General features: G+C 41.9%; 1 protein-coding gene across 19 annotated transcripts in view; it reads right to left on the bottom strand.

The window, feature by feature from the left end:
- Window positions 1-26,569, bottom strand: part of snap91a (synaptosome associated protein 91a) — a 187,351-nt gene extending 160,782 nt beyond the window's left edge. For 8 of the 19 annotated variants that reach the window (XM_080192664.1, XM_080192674.1, XM_080192677.1 and 5 more), the window contains exon 1: window positions 25,821-26,062. In XM_080192664.1, the coding sequence (XP_080048790.1) occupies window positions 25,821-25,950 (130 nt within the window). In that variant the 5' untranslated portion in view covers window positions 25,951-26,062. Of the gene's footprint in view, window positions 1-25,820; window positions 26,064-26,550 lie in introns of those variants that run through there. The other 11 variants (XM_080192672.1, XM_080192670.1, XM_080192673.1 and 8 more) reach the window with 5 other exon arrangements.
- Window positions 26,570-26,800: the final 231 nt, after the last annotated feature.

Genomic DNA, 26,800 nt, shown 5'->3' with positions numbered 1-26,800 from the left:
AGAGATCTGTGGATAGGCTTATGGACGAAAAGGGATTGGTTTAGGTTAGTGGGTCATTGTTTTTTTTAAACTGGTCGGCGCAACATCGTGCACCGAAGGGCCTGTTCTGCGCTGTAATGTTCTATGTTCTATCTATCAAACTGATACATCAACCTATTGCCTGGCTTTGTTACGTAAAATTAAGTCTAGGTGTGCCCCCTTTCTTGTAGGGCCAATTACATACTGGCCACGTGAAAAATTCACTCCCTCTAAACCTTTCACACTATGACCACCCCAGTTAATGTTGGGCAAGCTGAAATACCCATTATACTACCTTATGACCTTTACTTTCTGAAGTTTGCCTATGTGCTCTATTTCTCTGTTAGGGAGACTATAGAACACTCCCATCAATGCAATTGCTCCATTTTGGCTTTTAAGTGCTATCTATATGGCTTTGTTAGAAGAGCCTTAAGATGTCATCATGCCGTAATTCATTCCTTGATCAAAATTGCAACACCCCTCCTTTCGAATCTTGCCACAGCAGATAGTAGAATTCAAATTCAATAAAAAAAATCTGGAATTAAGTATCTACTCATGACCATGAAACCGTAGTTGATTGTCAGAAAAACCTAGCTGGTTCACCTTTCCTATATCACCTGAAGATCCTATATCCTGGAATATCAAGCTGTCAATCCTGCCCTTCTCTCAATCATGTCTCAGTAATAGCAAATACTTTTTTTTATTCCTTCATGGGACATGGGCATCGCTGGCTGGCCAGCATTTATTGCCCATACCTAGTTGGGCATGGGCAATTGAGTCAACTACATTGTTGTGGCTCTGGAGTCACACGTAGGCCAGGTAAGGACGGCAGATCTCCTTCCCAAAAGGACGTTAGTGAACCAGGTAAGTTTTTCTGACAATCAACTACGGTTTCATGGTCATGAGTAGATTCTCAATTCCAGATTTTTTTTTAAATTGAATTCGAATTCTACTATCTGCTGTGGCAGCATTCGAACCCAAGTCCCCACAACATTAACTGGGTTTGTGGATTAATAGTCTAGCAACAATACCACATGGCTATTGCCTCCCACTAATTCCTTATGTTTTATAACGTGCCCTCAACTCATCTGCCTTGCTTGTCAGACTGCTTGCATTAAAATAAATACTATTCAATCTTGCCAAACTCCCTTGTGCCTTAACCGAACTATAACTGCCTCATCTAATTTCGGCTCTGCATCTCCCCTGCTGAACCATCTCTCAGGATCCCATCCCCCCTGCCAAGTTAGTTTAAACCCTTCCCAGTAGCACTAGCAAACCTCCTTACAAGGATGCAATCTGTCCACTTTGTACAGGTCCCATCATCCCCCAAAACAGCCCCAATGACCCAGAAATCTAAAGGCCTCCCTCCTGTACCACCTCTCCAGCAATGCATTCATCTGGATTAATGTTCTATTTCTATACTCACTAGCACATGGCACTGGAAGTAATGCAGAAACTACCACCTTCTGGGTCCTGTTTTTTAATCTTCTTCCTAGCTCTCTAAATTCTGCTTGCAAGACCTCATCCCTTTTTCTACCTATATCATTGGTACAAAATGTACCATGATTTCTGTCCGCTTGTCGTCTCAATTGAGAATGCCTGCAGCCAGTGACATCCCTGTCCCCAGAGAGGCAACATACCATTCTGGAGTCTCTTTGGCAGCTGCAGAACCACCTGTCTGGTCCCCTTACAATTAAATCCTCTACCACTATATCCCTGCCATTCTTCCTCCTCCTCTTGTGCAGCATGCCTACTCACGGTGCCATGAAGTTGGCTGCCACTACATTCCCCTCAACAGTATCCAAAATGGTATATCTGTTCAAAAAGGGGATGGCCACAGGGGACTCCTGACCTACCCATCTTCCTCGACCCAGCTTGGTAGATTGAGGCACAATAAACAACAAACTCAACCAAAGGGATTCCCTGTGGTGGAAATTAATGGCTCATATGGAAACTCAGCTAACTGATAAACAAGGGTCCTGGTTGGACAAATCCTGTGGTTACAACCTGGGAACTGGAATGCCAAGCTCTCTCAAAGAAAGTCCGATTAAAATCAATTACACTGCAGCATGAAACTTAAGAACCTGCTACTTTTACAGCAGTATATTCTACCAGAGTGTTTAAAAAAAAGCTTGAAGATCCACAAAGTCTTAAGTGTAGATCACAAGTAGTTTAGTGCTCTGAAATAAATTTTTAAAATATGATTATTAATGCTCGAAAATAAGAGATGGCAAAAAAGGCAGAAAAACAGAAGATCGACACAAGATTTGAATTTATTCAAGGAAAATTTGCAACTTTATATTTGCAAGAGAAACTCACTGTCAGAGTTACACTGGAAATTTGCATAGGCATAGTGCAGTCCAAACAGATTGTTAAATTATCTCTATTCTGCTGAGTTGGTAATAAGCAGCATTTTACTTGATTTGTTACGTTTATGAAATTATTGCATAGTATCATTCAGTCTAAACAGCCACACTTTTTTAATCTCCACTTGGGGGAGGCACGTGGTAATAGTGCTGTCGTGGTACTGGCATTGCACTAATGAGACACCCAGGGTAATACTCTGGGGACCTAGATTTGGATGCTGGAACTTGAATTCAATTAAAAAAAATCTGGAATTAAAAATTCTAATGACAACCATGAAGTCATTGCCAATTATCATTTGGTTCATTAATGCCTCAATCTACCAAGTAGGCATGCTGCACAGGAGAGGAAGAGGAAGAACGGCAGGAATATAGTCAGGAAGGAATCGGTCATGCTTACTTGGTCTAGTCTATGTGACTCCAGATTCACAGTAATCTGCCTGACTCTAGCAAGCCACTCAGCTGTCCCATTTGTATCAGGTCAAACAAGGGCAAGGAAACCTACAAAAACAATCAGAACTAGGAGTAGGCCATCTGGCGCCTCGAGCCTGCTCTGCCATTCAGTAAGATCATGGCTGATTGTCTCGTGGACTCAGCACCACTTATCTGCCTGCTCACCATAACCCTCAATTCCCTTACTGTTCAAAAATTTATCTGTCCTTGCCTTAAAAACATTCAGTGAGGTCTCCTCAACTGCTTCACTGGGTAGGGAATTCCACAGATTCACAACCCTTTGTGTGAAGAAGTTCCTCCTCAACTCAGTCCTGAATCTGCTTCCCCTTATTTTGAGGCTATGTCCCCTAGCTCTAGTTTCACCCGCCAGTGGCAACAACTTCCCTGCTTCTATCTTACCTAGTTCCTTCATAATCTTTCTATAAGATCTCCCCTCATTCTTCTGAATTCCAATGAGTATGGCCCTAGTCTACACAGTCTCCCTCATAAGCCAACCCTCAACTCCAGAATCAAACTATCCCCTCCAGTGCCAGTACATCCTTTCTCAAGTAAGGGGACCAAAACTGTACACAGTATTCCAGGTGTGGCCTCACCAGCACCTTAAAAGGCTGCAACATTAAGGAATATTAAGGAGGAGGATGTGTTGGAACTTTTGAATTCTATCAAGGTAGATAAGTCGCCGGGACCAGATGGGATGTACCCCAGGATACTGTGGGAGGCGAGGGAAGAGATTGCAGAGCCCCTGGCGATGATCTTTGCGTCGTCAATGGAGACGGGAGAGGTTCCAGAGGATTGGAGGATTGCGGATGTAGTTCCTATTTTTAAGAAAGGGAACAGAGATAGCCCGGGAAATTACCGACCGGTGAGTCTGACCTCAGTGGTTGGTAAGCTGATGGAGAGGCTTCTGAGGGACAAGATTTACGAACATTTGGAGAGGTTTGACATGATCAGGAATAGTCAGCATGGATTTGTCAAGGGCAGGTCGTGCCTTACAAGCCTAGTTGAGTTCTTCGATAATGTGACTGAACACATTGACGAAGGAAGTGCCGTGGACGTAGTGTACATGGACTTCAGCAAGGCGTTTGATAAGGTCCCCCATGCAAGACTTCTTGAGAAGGTGAGAGGGCATGGGATCCAAGGGCCTTTGGCCTTGTGGATCCAGAACTGGCTTGCCTGCAGAAGGCAGAGAGTGGTTGTGGATGGGGCTTTTTCTGAATGGAGGTCAGTCACCAGCGGAGTGCCTCAAGGATCTGTTCTGGGACCCTTGTTGTTTGTCATTTTCATAAATGACCTGGATGAGGAAGTGGAGGGATGGGTAAGTAAGTTCGCTGATGACACGAAGGTCGGTGGTGTTGTGGATGATCTGGAAGGATGGCAAAAGTTGCAGCAGGACATAGATAGGATGCAGGACTGGGCGGAGAAGTGGCAGATGGACTTCAACGCGGATAAATGTGTTGTCGTCCATTTTGGCAGAACCAACGGGATGAACGAGTACACTATTAAGGGCAGAAGTCTGAGTAGTGTTGAGGAGCAGAAGGATCTTGGGGTCCGGGTCCACAGGACTCTTAAATCGGCCTCGCAGGTGGAGGAGGTGGTCAAGAAGGCGTATGGTGTACTGGCCTTCATTAATCGAGGGATTGAGTTTAGGAGTCGGGAGGTAATGCTGGAACTTTATAAGACCCTTGTCAGGCCTCATTTGGAGTATTGTGCGCAGTTCTGGTCGCCTCACTATAGGAAAGATGTAGAAGCTATTGAAAGGGTGCAGAGGAGATTTACAAGGATGTTGCCTGGACTGGGAGGCATGCCTTATGAAGTTAGGTTGAGGGAGCTGGGACTCTTTTCCCTGGAGAGACGAAGGTTGAGAGGCGACCTGATAGAAGTTTACAAAATGTTGAGAGGAATAGATAGGGTGGACTCTCAGAGGCTATTTCCCCGGTTTGAAATGGTCGCTACGAGAGGACACAGATTTAAGGTGCGGGGAGGGAGGTTCAGAAGTGATGTTAGGGGTAAGTTTTTCACTCAGAGGGTGGTGAGTGAATGGAATCGGCTGCCGTCAGTGGTGGTGGAGGCGAACTCGCTGGGGTCTTTTAAAAGACTTCTGGATGAGTATATGGGGTTTAATGAGATTGAGGGTTATAGATAGGTCTGTAGATTGGTAGGTGATGTGGTCGGCGCAACTTGTGGGCCGAAGGGCCTGTTTGTGCTGTAGTGTTCTATGTTCTATGTTCTATGTTCTAACATAATTTTGCTGTTTTCAAACTCCATCCCTCTAGCAATGAAGGACAAAATTCCATTTGCCTTCTTAATTACCTGCTGCACCTGCAAACCAACTCCTTCAGACTCCTGCACAAGGACACCCAGGTCCCTCTGCACAGCAGCATGCTGCAATTTTTTTACCATTTAAAATAATAATCCATTTTGCTGTTATTTCTACCAAAATGGATGACCTCACATTTATCAACATTGTACTCCATCTGCCAGACCCTTGCCCACTCAGACCATCTATATCCATTTGCTGACTTTCAGCGTCCTCTGCACACTTTGTTCTGTCACCCATCTTAGTGTCATGTGAATTTTGACACACTACACTTGGTTCCCAACTTCAAATCATCTATGTAAAATCATAAACAATTGCAATCCCAACACTGATCCCTGAGGCACACCACTAGTCACTAATTGCCAACCATCAAAACAGCCATTTACCCCCATTCTTTGCTTTCTGTTAGTTAACCAATCCTCTATCCATGCTAATAGATTAGCTGTAACACCATGCACCTTTATCTTATGTAGCAGTCTTTGGTGCTGCATCTCATCAAATGCCTTCTGGAAATCCAGATACACCCCATCCACAGGTTCACTATTGTCCACTGCACGTGTAATGTTCTCAAAGACTTCCATCTATGCCAATCATGTAGTGCCTTAGATAATGAATCAGTACCCCCATGTTGAAAACCACTTGGATGAAGCACTGAGGCAAGGCCACAGAACATACAGTGGGTCAGGGATCTCACTGTCGATCATCACGAGTGGTTTAGTCATTCCACTGCAGCCTGAGTTGGTAGAGTCCTACAGGCCACAGCTGCTAGATTGCATCTACAACAGGAGGCGAGAGTGTGAACAAGGGGTAAAAACATACTTAACCTCATCCTCAAAGTGCTAGTCGCAGATGATATGTCTATGATGAATGATCACTGCACAGTCCTTGCAAAGACCAAGTACTGTCCCCACATCAAAGATGCACATCATGTTGTGTGGCAGTATCACTGTGCCAAATAGATGGACTTTAAAGAGATCTAGCAGTATAATACTGGGCAACAATAAGGCAGTGGGCCATAAGTAACAGCAGAATTGTACCCAACAGCACTGAATCCCCCACTAACAACATCCTGAGGACTATCATTGCCCAGAAACCGAACTAGCCACATAAATACTCTGGCTACCAGAGCAGGTAAGAGGCTCGGAATCCTGCAGCAAACAACTCATCTCCTGACTCAGAATCCATGAAGTCCTGCAGTGCAGGAGCAGGCCCATCAGGTCTACGCCAACCACAATCCCACCTAGTTCCTATCCCTATACCCCAGCTAGTCCCCCTGACAAAGGGCAATTTAGACTCCCCAAAACTGGCCATCATCTAGAAGGTACAAGTCAGGATGTGATGGAATAATCTCCACTTGCCCTGAATGAAACATTTAAGCTGGATAATCCAGAACAAAGCAGCCCACTTGATTGGCACCACTTGCACATTCATTCCCTCCATCACTGATGCACATTGTACCTTTATAAGGTGCAGTGCAGGGAAACAAGGCTCCTTCAACAGTACTTTCAAAACCCATGATCACTGCCATCTAGAAGGACAAGAACAGGAGACACGTGGGAAAACTACCAAAGTCCCCCCCCACCGCCCAAGTCACTTAGAGTTGGAAATATGATTACCATTTCTTCCCTGGCACTGGATCAAGATCCTGAAGCTCCCTCTGTAACAGCACTTTGGGTCCAGCTACCTCGCACATCTGCAGTGATTCAAGAAAGAGCTCACACCACCTTCCCAAAAGGCAATCAAGGATGGGCAATAAATTACTGGCTTAGACAGCAACACCCACATGCCATGAATTAATAAAAATATTAAAAATGGCTTCAATTTCTGTCATCTTTATTCAGCAGTAATTTCAGACATTGACCAATAGCGATGCACATTTTTAGCTTTACAGAAAGTACATTAGCTCAAGTAGCTGACTATTTTGAACAGAGGTAGACAGTCAAGTCATGTACGAGATGTTACTTAAATATAGGATTCACAAAAGTCTTCAACTATACGTTCAAGGTACATACGGAATAACTAGTTGTACATTCAAAGCTCTTTACTGAACTGACAAATGATAGGAAAGCACAAATTCAGTAACTGAATAAAATTAGCTTTTCTAACCAATGAAAAATGGGGGCAAAACTAAGAAATTTCAAGCTTCTTTGATATATTCCTGAAGTTAGGGACTGCAAATTTTAAAATCAAAATATATGTAGGTTAATAGAAACTATGACGAGACGTCCAGAATCAGAGACGTCCAGAATCAGAGACGTCCAGAATCAGAGACGTCCAGAATCTACTCCTGTAGATGGCCTACTCCTGCTCCTATTTCTTATGTTCTTAACACACAGCAGTGGTAAGAACATTACTTTCCACACCTATAAATGATAGGAGTTCTTAAACACTAGCACAATTAAAATGGAGTTGCCCGAGTATTATGGGACAGCTTGCCTGGCTTCAGGTCAACTATGGCCCAGAAGTGCATCAACCAACTTTTGTTTTTCTACAGATTCAGAACCCAACTTAGGTCATAGTCACGGATTCTGCTATTCGCAATTCAGTTTTATTTGCCAAGACCCAAACATTTTTTTGTTCCACAAATCTGATTATTAGTTGAATTGGAATCTGCAGTCAACTACACAGACTAAGATCATGACATGGTTGAAGTGCTTCCCATTGCAGACTGAAAATGCTTAGCTCAATAACAGGCTGTCTCTAATTCCAAAACTCCAATCAAAATATCTATAATATTCAACATACTGTATTTTCATTGTGAAGGTTACATAAAATCAATTGGATTTGAGAAGATTGGATGTTAAGCAGATAGCCAATAGACAAAAAAGTTCTACATTCACAGAAAAGGAACAAACTGGGAGAAATTAGCAGAGAAATTGTTTGTAATCTTTATTAATGATCTGGATGAGGGTATAGTTGGATGGATTAGTAAATTTGCTGATGACACCAAAGTCGGAGGTGTGGTAGATTGTGAGGAAGGGTGTCATAGTCTGCAGGGAGACTTAGATAGGTTGCAGAGCTGGGCCGAGAGGTGGCGGATGGAATTTAATGCGGAGAAGTGTGAGGTAATTCACTTTGGTAGGAGCAACAGATGTGTCGCGTATAGGGCTAACGGGAGGACTTTGAATACTGTGGATGAACAGAGGGATCTAGGTGTATGTGTACGTGTACATAGATCCCTGAAAGTTGGGAATCAAGTAGATAAGGTTGTTAAGAAGGCGTACGGTGTCTTGGCGTTCATTGGTAGGGGGATTGAATTTAGGAGTCGCAGCGTCATGTTGCAACCGTACACTACTCTGGTGCGGCCGCACTTGGAGTACTGTGTGCAGTTCTGGTCCCCACATTACAAGAAGGATGTGGAGGCTTTGGAGAGGGTGCAGAGGAGGTTTACTAGGATGTTGCCTGGTATGGTGGGGAGGTCCTATGAGGAGAGACTGAGGGATTTAGGGTTGTTTTCGTTGGAAAGAAGGCGGCTAAGAGGGGATCTTATTGAAACATAAGATGATTAGAGGTTTAGATAGGGTGGATAGTGATAGCCTTTTTCCTCGGATGGAGAAAGCTAGCACGAGGGGGCATGGCTTTAAATTAAGGGGGGGTAGCTACAGGACGGATGTCAGGGGTAGGTTCTTTACCCAGCGGGTGGTGAGGGATTGGAATGCCCTGCCTGCTGCAGTTGTAAATGCGCCTAGTTTGGGGGCGTTTAAGAGATCTATGGATAGGTTTATGGACGAAAAGGGATTGGTATAGGCTAGTGGGTCATTGTTTTTGTAACTGGTCGGCGCAACATCGTGGGCCGAAGGGCCTGTTCTGCGCTGTAATGTTCTATGTTCTATGTACTTAAAACCAAATGACCAGTTCCAGTTTTGCTTACAATGTGTTAAATATTGGCTCAGGATCTTTCAATGTGCCAAAGCGCCTGTTCATGACTTATTACCATTTATAAAACTTAACCATTTCACCAACTTGCAGCATTACATAAAATTCCCAAGTTCTTAACACTTAACTTTTCCCAACACAAAATTTAAGAATCTCAGGGACATGGGCCGAAATCTCTGGCTTTGGGTACAGAGGACAAGCAACAAGACTTGGTACAGTTAGCAGTTATCCATCCAGCTATTATCATATCAATAAAACAACTATTCTATATTGTTTGCAATAGCAACAAAACAGAAATGAAATATGACTGTAGATAAAGACTTCACAGATAACTAATTGAACAGTTTTGAAGAGTTGGTCTATGTCAAGTTGTTTAAATCGGGGCTTGATATTAGCAGAGAACTATTCACGATTACTCTACAATATTGAAATCAAAAATAACAGGGGTCCGTTAAAAAAGTGCAACAATCACAGATCAAAAGGAGTAATTAGGAGAGCAACTCAAAAGTTTGGTCTTTGAAATGTGCTTTGAGGAATATATTAAAAGAAAACGTAGGAAATAGGTAGAGGGATCAAGACATCCAAATTCACCACAAATGGCACATTCAACAAAGGGGGAGAGGGGTGTTGCACTGCAAAATTTTAGTAGGATTTAGGAAGCCACAGTGGACATAGGCAACAGATATTTAAGTCAAGACATTAGTATCCAGCAGCCAAATATTGGTTGGTGACAATACAAATGATGTAATGCAACAGCTACTGAGAGAAAGGATAAGGTCAGCTGAAGTTTAAAGAAGGTTGAGCATGCAATGTTATCAAAAAAAGCATTGCTGGATTCTTAATGTCACCATCACTACTGGGGGTGAGTAGTCCATCTTAGTGACGAAGAACAAAGATTTGGAATTTGAGCCCAAGATCAAAAATAATACAGATATTGCCAGTATGCTGCAACTCAAAGTGGTCTCAATTTGCAGCAAGGTGTTTGCACCAGGTCATAAAAGGTGACAAGATGCTAGACAAGTGTTATCAGAGAAGCAGTGAAGGAGTCGAGGAGATGTTGGGCATCAATGTGTATGTAAAAGCTGATACTCTGCCTGTAGATATGTCAAAGAGAAGCATTTGGATGCCAAAGCAACATGCCAAGGATGGATCCTCAGAGCCAAGATGACAAGGATAACAATTTAAGAAAAAAAAAGAGAAAATTAAATGAGAAAAAGACTTTTCATTTATGTAACTTCATGCTGAGAACATTCCAAAATGCTTTACAGCTGGTGTTATGCAAGTAAACATAAAAGCAATGAGCACAGCAATAAGTTAAATATCCAGATAATCCATAAAGGCTCTCCAAGCCTGCTCTACCATTCACTCAGATTATCTTGGATCTCGACTCTGCTTTCCCACCTAATCCCTATATTCCTGGATTTCTCAGGAATCCAAAAACAAACATTTATCTCAGCCTTGAATATATTCAACAACTGAGAATCCAAGTGTTCTGGGGTAGAGTGCCAAAGATTCTCAATCTTTAGGTGAAGAAATTTCTCATCTTAGCCCTAAATGGCTGTTTCTTTAGAGATGTTGGTTGATTATTTTGACCAGAATTTAGAGGCGAAAGCGTTACCACGAAGTCAAAGCCAAGAAGTCATTGGTAGAGATACTGATTAGGCAAAAGTGGGACCAAGTGAGGGCAGCTCACAAAACTGGAAAACAGGGCAGGGACACTGCAAAAAGGACAAAATATTGTACATTCGCCAACATTAAGATAGAGGAAACAAGGAACCTGAATTATGGAGAATGGAGATTTTGATAACAGCTGTTTTCAGCGCTGGGGCAGAGTAAGATAATTGATTGGAGGGATAGTGGTGTGATTCAGATGGGCTGTGGAGGAAATAGGCATTAAATCAGAGAGATGGCAAGAAATACAAAGGCTGAATATGTGGAATTGGTTGAAAGAACGGGTGCCAAGGGCTCATTTTTACTAAAAGTGCCTAACACTACAGTGTTGAATGCTTGAGTCAAAGATTGGGAGAAACAGGTTTTGATTCTTGGGTACTGGGGAAAGAGACAGCTGTGGCACTGGGACAACCTTCAGCTGATCTGTACTGGGAACATTGTACTTGTGAACCATATAACTAGGGCTTTAAATTAAATATCAGCGTAAGCGTTCAGGAAGGGACAGAGCATACAAACACAACTGCTTCAGCAAATAAGAGTCAGGAAAAGTAGTAAACAGAATTAAAGGCTAAATTTATCAGATTTGAGGCTATAAATTTATCAGAATGCACATAGCATTTGGAACAAGGTGGATTAATTGATAATACAAGTAGAAATAAATGAGTACAATATGATAGCCATTGTGAGATATGGTTGCAAAGTAACCACAGCAAAGGAGTGAATATTCAAAGCAACGAGCATTTCGGAAGGATAGGAAAAACAGGAAAAGGCAGTTGGGTTTATAAAGAATGAGATCAGTCTAGAAGTGAGATGATTTTGGTTCAGAGGTTCAAATTGAAGAATCAGTTTGGTGGAAATAAAAAGAAAAGCGAGAAATAAAAAGTAATTGGGAGGGAGTGTATGCAGGTCCTTTGATTGCCATAACATTTTAGGACAGAGTACATCAAGGAATAAAGATGCTGGATTAATTGTGGGAGATTTTAAACCTTCATACAGATCTGGTTAATCAAACTGGCTCAAGTAGCCTGGAGGATGAGTTCATTAAAAATTGTATTCAGGACAGCTTCTTAGAACAGTACATTGTAAGACCAACCAGGAACAGGCTATTTTAGACCTGATAACAGGTCATGACACAAGATTAACTGACAATCTCATAGGATCCTTTGGGTAAGAATGTTTACCAAATAATAGAATTTCAAAAATTCTACAAAACATGGGTCTTAAACAAGTGTCTAAGAATTAAAAAGGCATTTACAATGGGAAGAAGACAAAGCTGGCTAGGCAAACAAGTTGGAGGATGGTAAGGAAGCAGTAGCAGACATTCAAGGAGATAACCCACAAATATATTTCATTTAGAAGGAAACAAACAAGAAGAATGCATCATCTGTGGCCAATTAAGTTAAGAACAGCACCACATCGAAAGAAGATAATCTGTGGTACTCAGAAAAATGGAGCAACTTTTAGAAAACAGCATTACCCGACTACAAAGAAAGAAAAACTGGAATGAGGGAGAAAACTAGCAAAATATATAAAAAGATAGTAAAACCTTCTACAAAGTAGATGATGACATAATGCTAGTGTCACTGGACTAGTAATCCAGAGGCCCAGGCTCACGTTCTGGCGATATGGGGTCAAATCCCAACATAGCAGCTGGTGGAATTCAAATTCAATCGATAAACTTGGAATTGAAAGTTAGTCTCAGTGATGGTGACCATGAAACTCTCATTGATTAGGATAAAAACCCATCTTGTTTACTAACACCCTTGAGGAAAGGAAATAACCTACATAATGCTTGGTTGACTTTTAATTGTCCACCAAAGAGGTGCTTAGCAAGCCACTCCGTTCAATACAAATTAGGGATGAGCAACAAATGAGGGCCTTGTTAGTGACATCCACATTTCACGAAGAAGTCAAGAAAAAAAAACAGTAAAATACATGTTGGTCCCTTAGGGATTAGTACTGGGAAATTAATAAAAAGAAAACAAGGAAATGGCAGCAACTTTAAACAAGCATTTTGTTTCTGTTTTCAGGAGTAGAAGACACAGGAAGCATCACATGGACAGTAGGGAATAGAGGCAAAATGGAGGCAGTGGGGGAATTTGAACTTGCATCGCGACAGCATTACAAAAACAGAGGATGCTGGAAAAGCTCAGCAGACCTGGCAGCCATCTATTAGGCAGGAAAGTAGAATTAAATGTTTCAAGTCCTTTGATTCTGTCAGAGCACAGAATTTTTCACAGCATATTGGGCTGGGTCTCCAAGTTGCTAGTCCAGTGATATTACCACTATCCCAGTATCTCCCGTGGTATATATTTGGAATTTGAAAAGGCATTCAATAAAGATTCACAGATTACTGCACAAAATAAAGGCTCAGTCTTGAGGTGATATAATAGCACAGATAGGGAATTGATTAACAGGAAACTTAGCCAGGATAAATGGATTATATTCAGGTTGGTAAAGTGTAATTAATGGTGTACCACAACCTCAACTATTTACAATCTATAGTAATAACTTGGCTGGACAGACCGACCGACTACATTGTAGCTACATTTGATGATAAAAAGACAAAAACAAGTTGCAAGGAGGATACAAAGTCTATAAAGGAATTATAGAAAGGTTAAATTTTCGCAGCAAGAATAGAAAAGCAGAATATTGTTTAATTGGAAAGGGACCTGAATGCCTGATTTGTACTCAAATTCACAAAACATTAGCCTTCAGATTCAACAAGGCAAATGGAAAGTTGTAGTTAATTGCAAGGGGCGAGGTGGGGGAAAATGGAGTAGTGACGTCTTGGACAGCTGGAATAAGACATGAGAGGCCAGAACTGGAGTACTGTATGCAGTTTTAGTCTGTTACTCTCGGAGGGACAAGTTTAGAGAAAGTACACTGGTCCGATTTCTTTGATGAAGGGAACGTCTGATGAAAAAAGGCTATGATGTAGAGATGCCAGTGTTGGACTGGGATAAACAGTAAGAAGTCTTACAACACCAGGTTTGAAGTCCAACCAGTTTATTTGATAGTAATCCCACTAGCTTTCGGAAACAGCGTTCGTTCGTCAGGTGTGTGGAAGGTTCTGAACTGAGAAGGGCATATAAAGAGACACACACACTTTACAGAATACTGATTAGAATGCAAGTCTTTACAGCTAACCTGCTATTCAAGTCTTAAAGATGCAGACAATGTGAGTGGAGATAGCATTAGCATAGGTTAAAGAGATGTGTATTGTCTCCAGACAAGACAGTAAGTGAGATTTTACAAGCCCAGGCAAGTCATGGGGGTTACAGATAACGCGGCATGAACCCCAGATCCTGGTTGAGGCCATCGTCATACGTGGAGAACTTGGCTATCGGTCTCTGCTCAGCGACTCTGTGCTTGACTGGACATGTATATCCAAGCCATCGGGAGGTGCGTCAACATCAGATTCATCAACCGCACACACAAGACAGCACTGATCATCCTCCAAGCGCAACACAATGCCATCCATGCTCTCAAGACAAACCGCAACATTGTCATCAAACCAGACAAAGGAGGGGCCATCATCATCCTGAACAGAACAGATTACTGCAAAGAAGTGTACTGACAACTAAACAATGAGGAACACTACAGACAGTTACCCACAGATCCGACCAAAGAACACACCCGTCAACTCAACACTCTGATCAAGACCTTCGATCCGGATCTCCAGAGCACCCTCCATGCTCTCATCCCACATACTCCCCGCGTCGGAGATCTCTACTGCCTCCCAAAAGATACACTAGGCAAACACACCCGGCCGTCCCATCGTATCGGGCAATGGGACCCTGTGCAAGAACCTCTCTGGCTACATCAGGGGTATCCTGAAACCCATTTGTACAAAGAACGCCCAGCTTTTGTTGCAACACTACAGATTTCCTTCAGAAACTCAGCACACGTGGAGCAGTTGAACCAGGGACACACCTCGGCACTCTACACCAACATCCCCCACGACAATGGCATTGCCGCAACTGCCTCAGTACACAATGCCAACAACTGCCATTTCCAGTTACAATTTTACAACTCATCCACTTTATCTTGGATCTCCTACAACAACCAGTTTTTCATCCAGATACATGGAACAGCCATGGGGACCAAATTCACGCCTCATTATGCCAACATCTTCATGCACAGCCTTGAACAAGACTTCTTCATCACACAGGACCTTCAGCCGATGCTATACACTAGATATATTGATGACATTTTCTTCCTTTGGACTCATGGGGTACAAACAACTATATGATGACATCAACAAGTTCCATCTTACCATCAGACTCACCATGGATTATTCTCCGGAATCGGTGGCATTCTTGGACACGCGCATCTCCATCAAGGACAATCACCTCAGCACCTCACTGTACCGCAAGCCCACAGATATCCTCACGATGCTCCACTTCTCCAGCTTCCACCCTAAACACGTTAAAGAAGCCATCCCCTATGGGCAAGCCCTCCGTAAACACAGGATCTGCTCAGATGAGGAGGACTGCAACAGACACCTCCAGGCGCTGGAAGATGCCCTCATAAGAGCAGGACATGGCGCTCAACTCATTGATCGACAGTTCCGACGCGCCACAGCAAAAAACTGCACCAACATCCTCAGAAGACAAACATGGGACATGGTGGACAGAGTACCCTTCGTCGTCTAGTACTTCCCCGAAGCAGAGAAGCTACGACATCTTCTCCGGAGTCTTCGACACATCATTGATGAAAGTGAACATCTCACCAGGGCAATCCCCACAGCCTCACTTCTTGTCTTCAAACAACCACACAACCTCAAACAGACTGTTGTTCGCAGCAAACTACCCAGCCTTCAGGAGAACAGTGACTACAGCACCACACAACCCTGCCATGGCAACCTCTGCAAGATCATCGACACGGATGACATCATCTCACATGAGAACACCTTCCACCAAGTACACAGTACGTACTCTTGCAACTCAGCCAACATTGTCTACCTAATACGCTGCAGGAAAGCATGTCCCGAAGCATGGTACACTGGGGAGACCGTGCAGACGCTACGACAACGGATGAATGAACATTGCTCGACAATCACCAGGCAAGACTGTTTCCTTTCTGTTGGCGAACGCTTCAGTGGTCACGGGCATTTGGTCTCTGATCTTGGGGTAAGCGTTCTCCAAGGTGGCCTTCATGACACGTCAGTGCAAGGTCGCTGAGCAAAGACTAATAGCAAAGTTCTGCACATACGAGGGCGGCCTCAACAAGGATTTGGGGTTTACGTTGCACTATCTGTAACCCCCATGACTTGCCTGGGCTTGTAAAATCTCACTTACTGTCCTGTCTGAAAACAATACACATTTCTTTAACCTATGCTATCTCCACTCACACTATCTGCATCTTTAAGATTTGAATAGCAGATTAGCTGTAAAGACTTGCATTCTAATCAGTATTCTGTAAACTGTGTGTGTGTCTTTATCTGTCCTTCTCTGATCATAACCTTCCACACACCTGATGAAGGAACATCATTTCCGGAAGCTTGTGGGATTACTATCAAATAAACTGGTTGGACTTAAACCTGGTGTTGAGACTTCTTACTGTGAGAAAAGGCTAAGCAGGTTGGGCTGTACTTATTGGTGTTTAGAAGAATAAAGGTGTGACATTATTGAAACATAAAAGATTCTGAGGGGCCTGGGCAAGCTATGTGCTGGGAGGATGTTTCCTCTCATGGAGGAATTTAAATCCAGGGGCACAATTTAAAAATAAAGGATTCCCATTTAAGGAAGAAATGAAGAGGATTTCTTCTCTAAGAGAGCTGCTCATTTTTGCAATTTTCTTCCACAGGGAGCAGCGAAGGCTGATTCACTGAATACATTCAAGGCAGAGTTGTAGATCTTTGATCGATGAGGATGTGGAGTTAAAGCTACAATAATGTCATTCATGATCTTATCAAATAGTGCAGTAGGTTTGATGGTCAAATGGCCTATTTCTGCTACGATTCCTTAATGATCTTATGAATCATTAACAGTATCAGCTAACATGGGTGTCATGAAGAGGAGCAAAATGGATAGCAGATTGGCAAGGACAGTCAAGGCAGTAAATGGTAGATCTCTTGGAAATGTATGTTGAGAGAACTGGAGAAGAAAGAGGTAAACAGGTTCACAACTACAACAAAATTACGTTTTGCTTGGGGGAAGGGGGTTAATATTTTTCATATTTCTTCATGGGGTGTGGCACTGCCTAAAATCAGCATTTATTGCTCATCCTGGAGGACATTTGACAGTCAACCATACTGCTATGGATTTGGTGTCATATGTAGGCCAGATCAGGTAAGGGCGACAGATTTCCTTCTCCAGTGGATATTATTGAACCAGATGGGTTTTTCCAACAATGGGTTCACGGTCATTAGTCAATTCTTAATCCTAGATTTTACTGAATTCAAATTTCACCATATGCCTTTGTGGTATTTGAACCAGAGTCCCCAGATTACCCTGGTCTCTGGATTATGGCAATACTATGCTTTTATCGCCCCAGAAAATTCCATGATTGAGTTCAAAGAGTCGAGATGGGAAAAATGAGATTGCAACGCTTGGCAATAGAGAAAAGTTCAGTCTCATCTTTGTTTCCAAGATGATCCTGAGAAATTGGTGTTTTTGGTAGGAGATCGTATGTCCTTTACGTCTGTTTGAGTGGGCAAGTGTCTGGCAGATGGAGTACAATGGGAGGTCATCGATTTTGGTAGGAATAACATCAAAATGGGCTATTATTTAAATGGTAAAAAAATTGCAGCATGCTGTTGCACAGAGGGACCTGGATGTCTATGCATGAATCGTAAAAAGTTGGTTTGCGGGTGCATTTAGGTGGCAAATGGAATTTTATCCTTCATTGCTAGAGAGATGGAGTTTAAAAACAGGAAGGTTATGTTGCAACTATATAAGGTGCCTGGTGAGGCCACACTTGGAGTACTGTGCATAGTTTCAGTCTCCTTATTTGAGGAAGGATATACTGGTACTGGAAGGGGTGCACAGGATATTCACTGGGTTGATTCCGGAGTTGAGAGCTGGCTTATGAGGACAGACTGAGTAGACTGGGACTATACTCATTGGAATTCAGAAGAATGAGGGAAGATCTTATAGAAACATATTATGAAGGGATTAGCCAAGATAGAAGCAAGGAGGTTGTTTCCACTGACAGGTGAAACTTGAATGAGGGGCATAGTCTCAAAACAAGAGGGAGAAGATTTACAACCGAGTAGGAACTTCTTCACCCAAAGGATTGTGAATCTGTGGAATTCCCTGCCCAGTGAAGCTGTTGCGGAAACCTCATTGAATATTTTTAAGGCAAGGATAGATAAGTTTTTGAACTGTAAAGTAATTAAGGGCTGTAGTGAGCAGGTTGACAAATGGAGCTGAGTTCATGAAAAGATCAGCCATGATCTCACTGAATTCTAGTTCTTAGTATTCTGGTCAGGCCATATCATAAGAAATGCTACGCAGGTCCATAAATAGTATTTGAACAAACTACAGAGCTGGTACTCCAAAAGAAAATAAATATGGGGGTGAGAAGACTGACAAAATTCAGCACGCTACTTTGTCTCTTGTTATAATTAATAACACTAATAGGAAATGGTCAGGTGTTTCAAGATTCTCTGTTTCACCAAAACCCTGAGTAATAGTTTTGCTGTGTATTAAGCATAGAAGTATTAAAGAGTATTCAATTGAGTTCACTCATTCAATCATTCTCAACTAAATCCAAGCATGTGATGGTCATTTAACATACAAAAAAGTTACAGCAAGTGATAAAGTGCAAGCCAATTTAGGTTGTAGTTCTTCATGAAATACTGCTTCTATCTGCAAAGCATCCAAACAAGTAATGAACTGCACAAGCAAACATGAATACTGCAAGACAACTAAAAAATTGACGTTCAGCAAGTCTTTGACTTCATGGTCTAGCCATTCCTCAACTTGATTTAACAGCAGCTTTCTGTGATTGCAATGCTAAGATGCTAATTTAGACACAGGCAAGGCTAAATTTTAACAACGAATAAAAATTGATACATGTCATCGCATATTTAAGAAGTGCCAATCAAATGCCTTGGAGGGGCTGGTCAATTGAACCCCTTTAAAATTGAAAGTTGGCAGGTTGCCATCAAAATTCAGACTTTCAGCACTTTAGCTTCTAAAATAAACCTTTTACATTCCTAACAAGCTGGATTTTTTTTGTTGTTCACTTCAAGTATGACTTGAATTATAGAGTTAATGTCAGAACAGTTCTCCCACAAATACACACCCCGTCTAATCCTATTTCTAAGTGCATTCCATACCAATAATGCCAAGTAGCCATCTATAATGTGTAATGCCGTACACATGTCTGATAGCATTTACGTGCTATTAAGAGGAAAAAGGACATTTAATACATTTGTTTTTAATTTTTTACCAAACCTGGGTTTCTCACTGCTTCTGGGTGTTATGTCGCATTAAAAATGCTCCAGAAGCAGGAGTTGTGCTAGCAGCAACATACTTTCCCAAAGAAATGTCAGATGACAGACTCCCAGACTTCTGATAATCATGTTTTATAATTTAGTTTACAGGAAACATAACAATTCTCAGTGTTGTGACCTAATTTGGTTGCACTGACAACACAGAGCCGAGAGGAGGGTTAATGAAAAGCACATTGACCTCCACGTAAAGAGTTATATAAAAAAATGAGTGACAGCAATGCAAGTGCAAAGTATGCTTGGAGTTAGCATCTTAGCGTTGCAATCACAGAAAGTTGCTGCTAAGCAGAACATGAAGTGGAGATGCTGGCATTGGCATCTGTTAAACAGAACTTCAGATTTGGGAGCTGACAGAGGTTTAAATACATTCAGGGTTTCTATCTCTACCACTCTCTCTCACCCTGCTTCAATCTTTTACTCTCTTTACGTGCTAAATCTACAAGCACGTACACGCTACTGAAATCATGGCCAACCTCCAGCCACACCTACATTGGAGAAAGAAGTCTGCTGGTTAAACAATCAATAGGGAAATCAACTCCCTTTAGGCTCTTGCAGTCCCCGTCAAAACAAGGCGCAGTCTTTGAACACCTGGGCTCTATTCTGCCAATTCCCTTTCTACTGTTCACAACTCCAAAATCCAAACTGGATGTGCGTCCAGTTATGTCACTGGACAGTCAGGTCAGAAACTTAATAATCCTGAGACAGGAGTTCAAATCCAATGACAGTTATCATGGTGCCAAATTTCTTCATAAAAGGAAATTTGTCAACCTTCCCCAATGTGTAAAGTTGCCATAACCCCAGAAGAATGTAGGCTGCTCTCCTCCTCAAAAAGGGGAAGAACCCCCTGAAATGGTCCAAGGAGAAAACAACCCAATAAAACTGCTAAAAAGCTGCACAGATAATGTAGCATCACCCAAAATCAAAGGTACACCCAGTCAAATCAACTCTGCAAATTTCTCCTCACTAACAATGATGGAACTTCTGCCAAAATCTGACAGTCATACCCTCAGAATCATACTTTTCAGCCAAAATCCTTTGCATCTCTGGATTTGTCCTGTCCCAGTTGCAGCATCACAGCTGTATGGTCAATTGTCGGTGATCCTGGGAGTCTCAACTTTCCAATGCCAGATCCCATGAAGTCTTAGGCATTAGGTCAAACAAACATCAGCAAGGAAACCACCTGATTACCATCTATTGTTTCCACTTATTTGATGGATCGGTGTTCCTCTGTTAACTACCACTTGGAAGAAGCATTGAGGGTAGCACAGGCATTTCTTTGGGTGAGGGACTGACATCCCAGACTGTGACAGATCACAAGAGAATCAATACAAGGGAAAAAACTCCTAACCTAGCCTTCACCATGCTAATCTGTCACAGATTCATCTGTTCAAGACATCAAATGTAGGAATGACCACTGAACAGACCTCTATCATAATGAGGTATCAATATGCTACATGGGATGAATTGAGAAAATTTAGTGAATCAAAGCTAGGTTTGAAGAAAGCAGAATGATCCATCAACATCTAATCTGTATTTCATCATAACCTGTAACCTCATGCCCAGCATATTCCTTACTTTATATGACTATCAAAGCACAAGCTTGGTTCACTGAATGTAGGACAGCATGTCAGAAATAGTATCAGGTATAGTAACTAAACAACACGCCGACCTGGTGAAGATACAACACACGACTACATATATGCTAAACTGCATTGAGGCAACTCACTATGGCTTCTCTGACAGCATTCCCTGCGACCTCTGCTACCTAAAGGATAAGAACAGACAGGTGGGAAAGACAACTCCAAGTTACCTGCCAAGTCGCACAACATTCTGACTTGATAGGAATAGGCATTATATGCTTGCCTTACCAGTGACACACTCTCCTTATTTCCAGATCCCTGGAGTGCTATTCACTCCAGTGTGTCAGGAACTTAAAATCCAGCTGGCGTCACCTGAAGATTATATACAGATTCATCAAAGCAGAAATATTATCCTTGTGATAATACAATGGTGCACAACAGAAAATTTTAATAACTAGGAATAGATAATTTGGTACCTTGAATTCATTCAGTCATTCAATTAGGACATAGTTGATCTGCATCTTATCCATCTTGGTCCCCTAACCATTAATACTAGTTGATCAAAGAGCAGCATGGATTTAACACAACTAAATCATGCCTAGCAAAGCTAAATAAATGTTTTGAAGAGTTGATTAAAATAGTGAATAAGAGAAAGTCTGTGTTATTTATATAAATTTCCAGAAGGAATTGATAAAGTCCCTAAGAACCTACTAAAATTGAAACCCATGGAATCAAAAGCAAAATAGCAATCCGATTAGGAAGTTGGCCGAGTAGCAGGAGAGAGAAAGGATATTCAATAATTAGCAACATATAGTATCCCAAAGGATTCTGTGTTGGGTCTGCAACTATTCACTATATTTATGACTTAGATGATGGATAGAAAGCCAAGTTTGCTGATGGCAAAGACATTTGTAAAAAGTGCAGATGGATGCATAAAAATTACAAATAAATATTAACAGATCAAGTCAATAGACAAAACTTGAGGCAAATAGATGTCAATTTGGACTTAGAAAAAGTAAATAGGAGAAAAACTAGAAATAGGAGAGGCCAAAAGAGATTTGGGGATTCATGTACACTTAAAAGAAATGATGCAAATTAAAGTGTCATGCATATTTGAGAAAAATCAAAAATTACATCTTGAATTGAATGTATGTATAAAGTTTTAGTTTGACCACACCTGGAATAGTGTTAGTAGCTTGGAACACCATACCTTGGGAAGGATATAACAGTCTTATTGGGAGTGCAGCATAGAACTACTCTGAATGGCACCTGGACTCCTAGGATGAAGTTTTAAATTAGGATTGCATTCTCTATAATTTAGAAGGGTGAGAGTTGATTTGAGCAAGGTTTCAAGATATTGAGGGGAAAACTGAGTTACTATTTCTGCCATTTGGGAACTCTCAGGAATGCAATTTAAAAATGAGAGCCAGAGTTCAAGAGTGAACTTCAAAAACACTGCTACATGCAATACATGCCAAAATTTTGGAACTTGTTTCTGCCAATGCCAATTAACATTAGGTCGAATCAATTTTAATCTCAAGTTGATCAAAATTCATAAAAGGATATGGGAAAGGCAGGACTTTGGTGTTGGGTGATGGTCAACTCTAGTATTTGCAATGCCTTTCTTAACAAAAATCTATGATTTGCAGTTTTGAAACTTTTATATGACATCACAACAGCCTTTTGGGACAGAAAATTTTCTTTGCATGAAGTGCTATCTAACTTCACCCTGAACAGCTTAACTGTAATTTCAAGGTTTTTATTTTTTTATGAGATCTGAGCATCACTGACAAAACAGATATTTCTTGCTCATCCCTGACAGTCATGGAATTGAGTAGGTTGCTAGGCATTGAGTGGGCAGTTGACTCAAGCACATTATTGCACATTCTGGAGGTACACATAGTGCAGATCAGTTAGGGAAGCCCAGAGTTTTTCTGTAAAATGGCATTAGTGAAGCAGATTGTTAGTTTTCCATCAGCTGCTGGGATTTGAACTCTTACCCTAGAGCATTAGCCTGGGCTTCTGAATTACTAAACTAAGTAACATCATCATTGCACCACCGTTTTCCTCTATGTCCCTTATTCTGGACTTTGCTGCTGGGGAATTTTTTTTTAAAACTTTATCAAATCATCATTTTAAATGCTTCAATTAGATAGCCCATGAGTTTTTTTTTAAATATTCAGTGGAATATAAGCCAGCCCATGCAAACTGCTCCCAATTTGACATTTTTCACCCAAGTATTATTCTGGTGACTCTGAAGCACCACCCTTCAATCATTAAACATGCTTCCTGAGGTGCAATACTTGAGATGAGGTCAAAAAGCAGATTTATGCATAAATGCTACTATTTTGTATTCCAGCTTCCTTGACATTGTTAACAAGCCAGTAACATTTTTAACCATTTTTGTACCTGTTGACTAATTAAGTCATTTTGTTAGATACCCAAACTTCTACTCATCTACAATTCCTACCATTTAGAAAATACGCAGATTTACAACAAATCTACAGCAATTCACCTCATACTTCCTCACATTGAACTCCGACTGCTACAGTTTTATACCCCTTAGTAATTTAGCACTCCCATCTACCCGAAATAGTAACACCTAACTTAATATCAGTAAGCATGTATATATGACTCAAAGTTACTTTGTACCTTAAAAGTCCATCAGTATAACTTACGAATTTCACTTAATTACATATGGTTCCTACACCTATTCCTCTGACCAGAAAGGTGTCCACAAGGGAGATTTGTGGAGTCTAATTAGGAGGCAGAATTTAAGATATGTTTATTACCCTTTTTTTTCCATTTATTGACTGTTATATTGCTTGCGTAATGAAATATCCTTCCAAATATTTTGTCTGGAAACAGTGGTAACAGGTCTGATCAGCAACATGTCTATTTTGCAAAAAATTCCACCTCACCCCCACTACTCTCCAAAACCATTATGAAATGTGTTCTAAATTGATCCAGAAGTAACTCTATCTCCTCACACACCATTACCTTTACTGCATTGCTGAGGGGACTACTGAAATATGAGCATCACTTTGAGCTCCTCCTTTACATAAAGGACGTAGGAGACACTCGTGTAGATTTGATATGCTGGCAGCCAAGATATGCCTCTGAATACTTCTATGTTGGCTCACAAGTTGCCAAATATCAAACTGCTGCTTTTAATTTATAAAGCTGTAGTGAAATGCAGTTAAGCCCCTTGATTCAACAGTTTTTATGCTGTTTGAGTCAAACAGACCAAGAAAGCTTCAAGTTCAATCCTTGTGCTGAGATGGTTAATTTCAACCAGGATGGCAGTTAGCACAAGTACTCATCTTGCAATAAACACCCTTGCTGTAGGGATAACCTTTAAAAAAGTCTACCCAGTGTTCCCACCATCAATGGACATCCAGTGATCTCTACTAAAAGATGCATGTGTTTGAACATTAGGTAACGGCAAGAATGTTCATTGCTCCCATACTGTCACCCTCCTACACACCCTTTCCAAGCTCAAGTGAGTTGGGCCAAGTACAAGACAGAAACTCTAGGTCAGCTGCACTGTCAAGACAACAAAGAGCAAACTGGAGGGTTGCACAATCTATTTTCTGAAACCTGCATGTACATTACTGCACAAGCTCTGCAATGCTGTTACCAAAAACAAAAATCAGCAATCTTTAAAATGGTAGGTCATAAGAAAAGTGTAATTTTACAGCAAATTTTAAAATATCCTGAATATTTGTAATCTGTCTACAGCAATGTGTCAACACCAGAGAATGTTAAAGTCACACACAGTGGTTAATGACATTTATCAGCACTACATCTGAAAGAAATTACCCATGTGGCATTGATTTCTAAAAGGAAGCCATAGATAACCAAGGACACACTGCTATGAATTTCAGAAAATATAGATGTAAATCATGCAACTGTGAAGATTGTTCATTGCTATTTAAATGGAATTATAATAAAAATTACCATTTAAAGCTAATTAGTCTTGTCTGCTTAAAGGTTAGCTGCTGACTCGTCTATTGCAGCGTTAGAGAAAATAGTAATATCCCACCAGAAACATCACAAAACACCACATAAAATTGTTAACTATTTTGACTATTTGCACAGCATTAATCATTGGAATAATCTAACTACACTAATTTCAGAGCCAAGAGCCAGTATTTAAACAGCAATTTCCGGAGGGATTAGCGATACAGAGGGAGGAGTGGGGGCAGGGTCGGAAGGATCACCGCCACATCAGAATCATCGATGCTCAGTGAACTGCATTATAGCTGCAATTTTTAAGAAGCATTTTGAATCCGCCCCCAATCCCCTCCCCTCCAGACGAAGTGCTGATGCATCTAAATATTTCGACAGTCCACCAGTGTGACCCGTAATAAATGGGACATTATAAATTCTGACAGTGTCATTCTCAAGAAACGAGAAGAATTTCACCCGACTGAAATCTACATATCCTCTACGCTTCCACTTCAATAAGCGAGTAACTGCGCGAGGATTACAACCGCAATCCTGTTTTCTTGCAAATGAATACATTTTACCTGCAATATCCAACCATTGCTTCAACGTATCAAGTTCAGAAAGCGCATTTTTATTCGCCAAATGTTTAAAAAATTAAACAACCAGACTTCCTCAGCAATTCTGCTAGTAAAATATTTATTATACTTCTGGCACTGGTGCTACATTACCGTTACCTCTAGAGCTTATGAATACAACATCCTCCCCCCTTCCTCCCCAACCTTTTTTTTTGCAAGCTCGGACTCCATTACACCCAGAAATACCAGTGATGGAGAAAAACAAATAAAACACAGGAATACCAGCGAATGTCCGGGAATAAATGGAAGAGGCAACTAACAGGATCCATTAATAGCAGGAAAGCAAACCAGGCTGCACACATGAAAGAATTAAAAATTGCAACATATCAAAGAAAGGACAGCAAAATATTGGAATCTATATATATATTTTTGAAATTAGCTCAGATTTAGAAGCAAAAAAAAAATGTACCGTTTGGAATGAATCCTGAGCAGTAACAGACACCCCCCCCTCCCCCTCCCCCTTTCTGTAAGGTATGAAGGTGAAAGTCTTACAGTCCAGGTGCTTCTTCTTGGGTCCCATCACCTCATGGGTGGTCGCCTTGCAGACCGCTCTGGCCACAGCTGAGCCGGTCACACTGTACTGAGCCGCAGCAATCCGGTCCGTGATGGTCTGGCCCGACATTTTCTCGCTTTATAATCTTCCTCCTTCTTCCCCCCCTCACACGCAGACACTTTACAATGAATAATTGATGTGTGTGTATATATATATATATATTAAAAAGAGAGGTGGTGGTGGGGGGGGGGGGGGAAAGAGAGAAAAAAAGAGAAGGATGTCAGTGAAATGGGAATATACAAATGTGGTCAAATAACAAAAAGATGAGATAGAGAGAGAGGGGGGGGAGATGAGGAGGAGGAGCGGCCGCCTGTCAGAGAGAAGGGGTGAATGGGAGAGGGACAGCCCAGCCCAGCCCCACACCTGGGCCTGCGGGAGCAGAGAGGGACGGGAGGGTCTCTCGATCCCCGCACTGCAATAAGGGGGCACTCAGCCGATTAAATAATAAAAAAACACCTCAGCCGGTAGAGGCTGCCCACAGAGCGGGATTGGAAAGAGAGAGAGAGAGAGAGAGCGGATCCCTCCCGCTTCTCCACAACCACCACCCGCTGGGTGATGGAGGCCGCCCGGTTGCTCTCCCTCTCTCCGGGATAACGGCGGCCCCGCTCCCCGGCGCTAACGGCCCCTCCCTCTCCCCTCCCCCCCGGTGTCAGACAGCCCCGCTCCTACCCGGAGGACTGGCCGCCTTCCTTCCTCCCGCCCCGCCACCTCTCTTGCCCCCACCCCACCGGGGCCCGGTTCCCACTCCGAGCCGGCCTGTCGATGATAAAATGGCGATGGATTCAGGGATTTAATCCGATTTTTTCCCCCCCTCTCTCTCTCTCCCCGTCTCCATTGACACGTCACTAACACCCCCCTCCCCTCCCCTCCCCACTATTAAAGGGGAAGGTGAGCAGCAGGCTGGCTCAGGGTCTGCCGA

The sequence above is a fragment of the Carcharhinus amblyrhynchos genome, chromosome 7 (assembly GCF_965287045.1).
Source record: "Carcharhinus amblyrhynchos chromosome 7, sCarAmb.v2.hapA, whole genome shotgun sequence".
Lineage (NCBI taxonomy): Eukaryota > Metazoa > Chordata > Chondrichthyes > Carcharhiniformes > Carcharhinidae > Carcharhinus > Carcharhinus amblyrhynchos.
The sequence above is the reverse complement of the archived record's forward strand: the minus strand, read 5'-3'. Positions and strand labels throughout refer to the sequence as shown.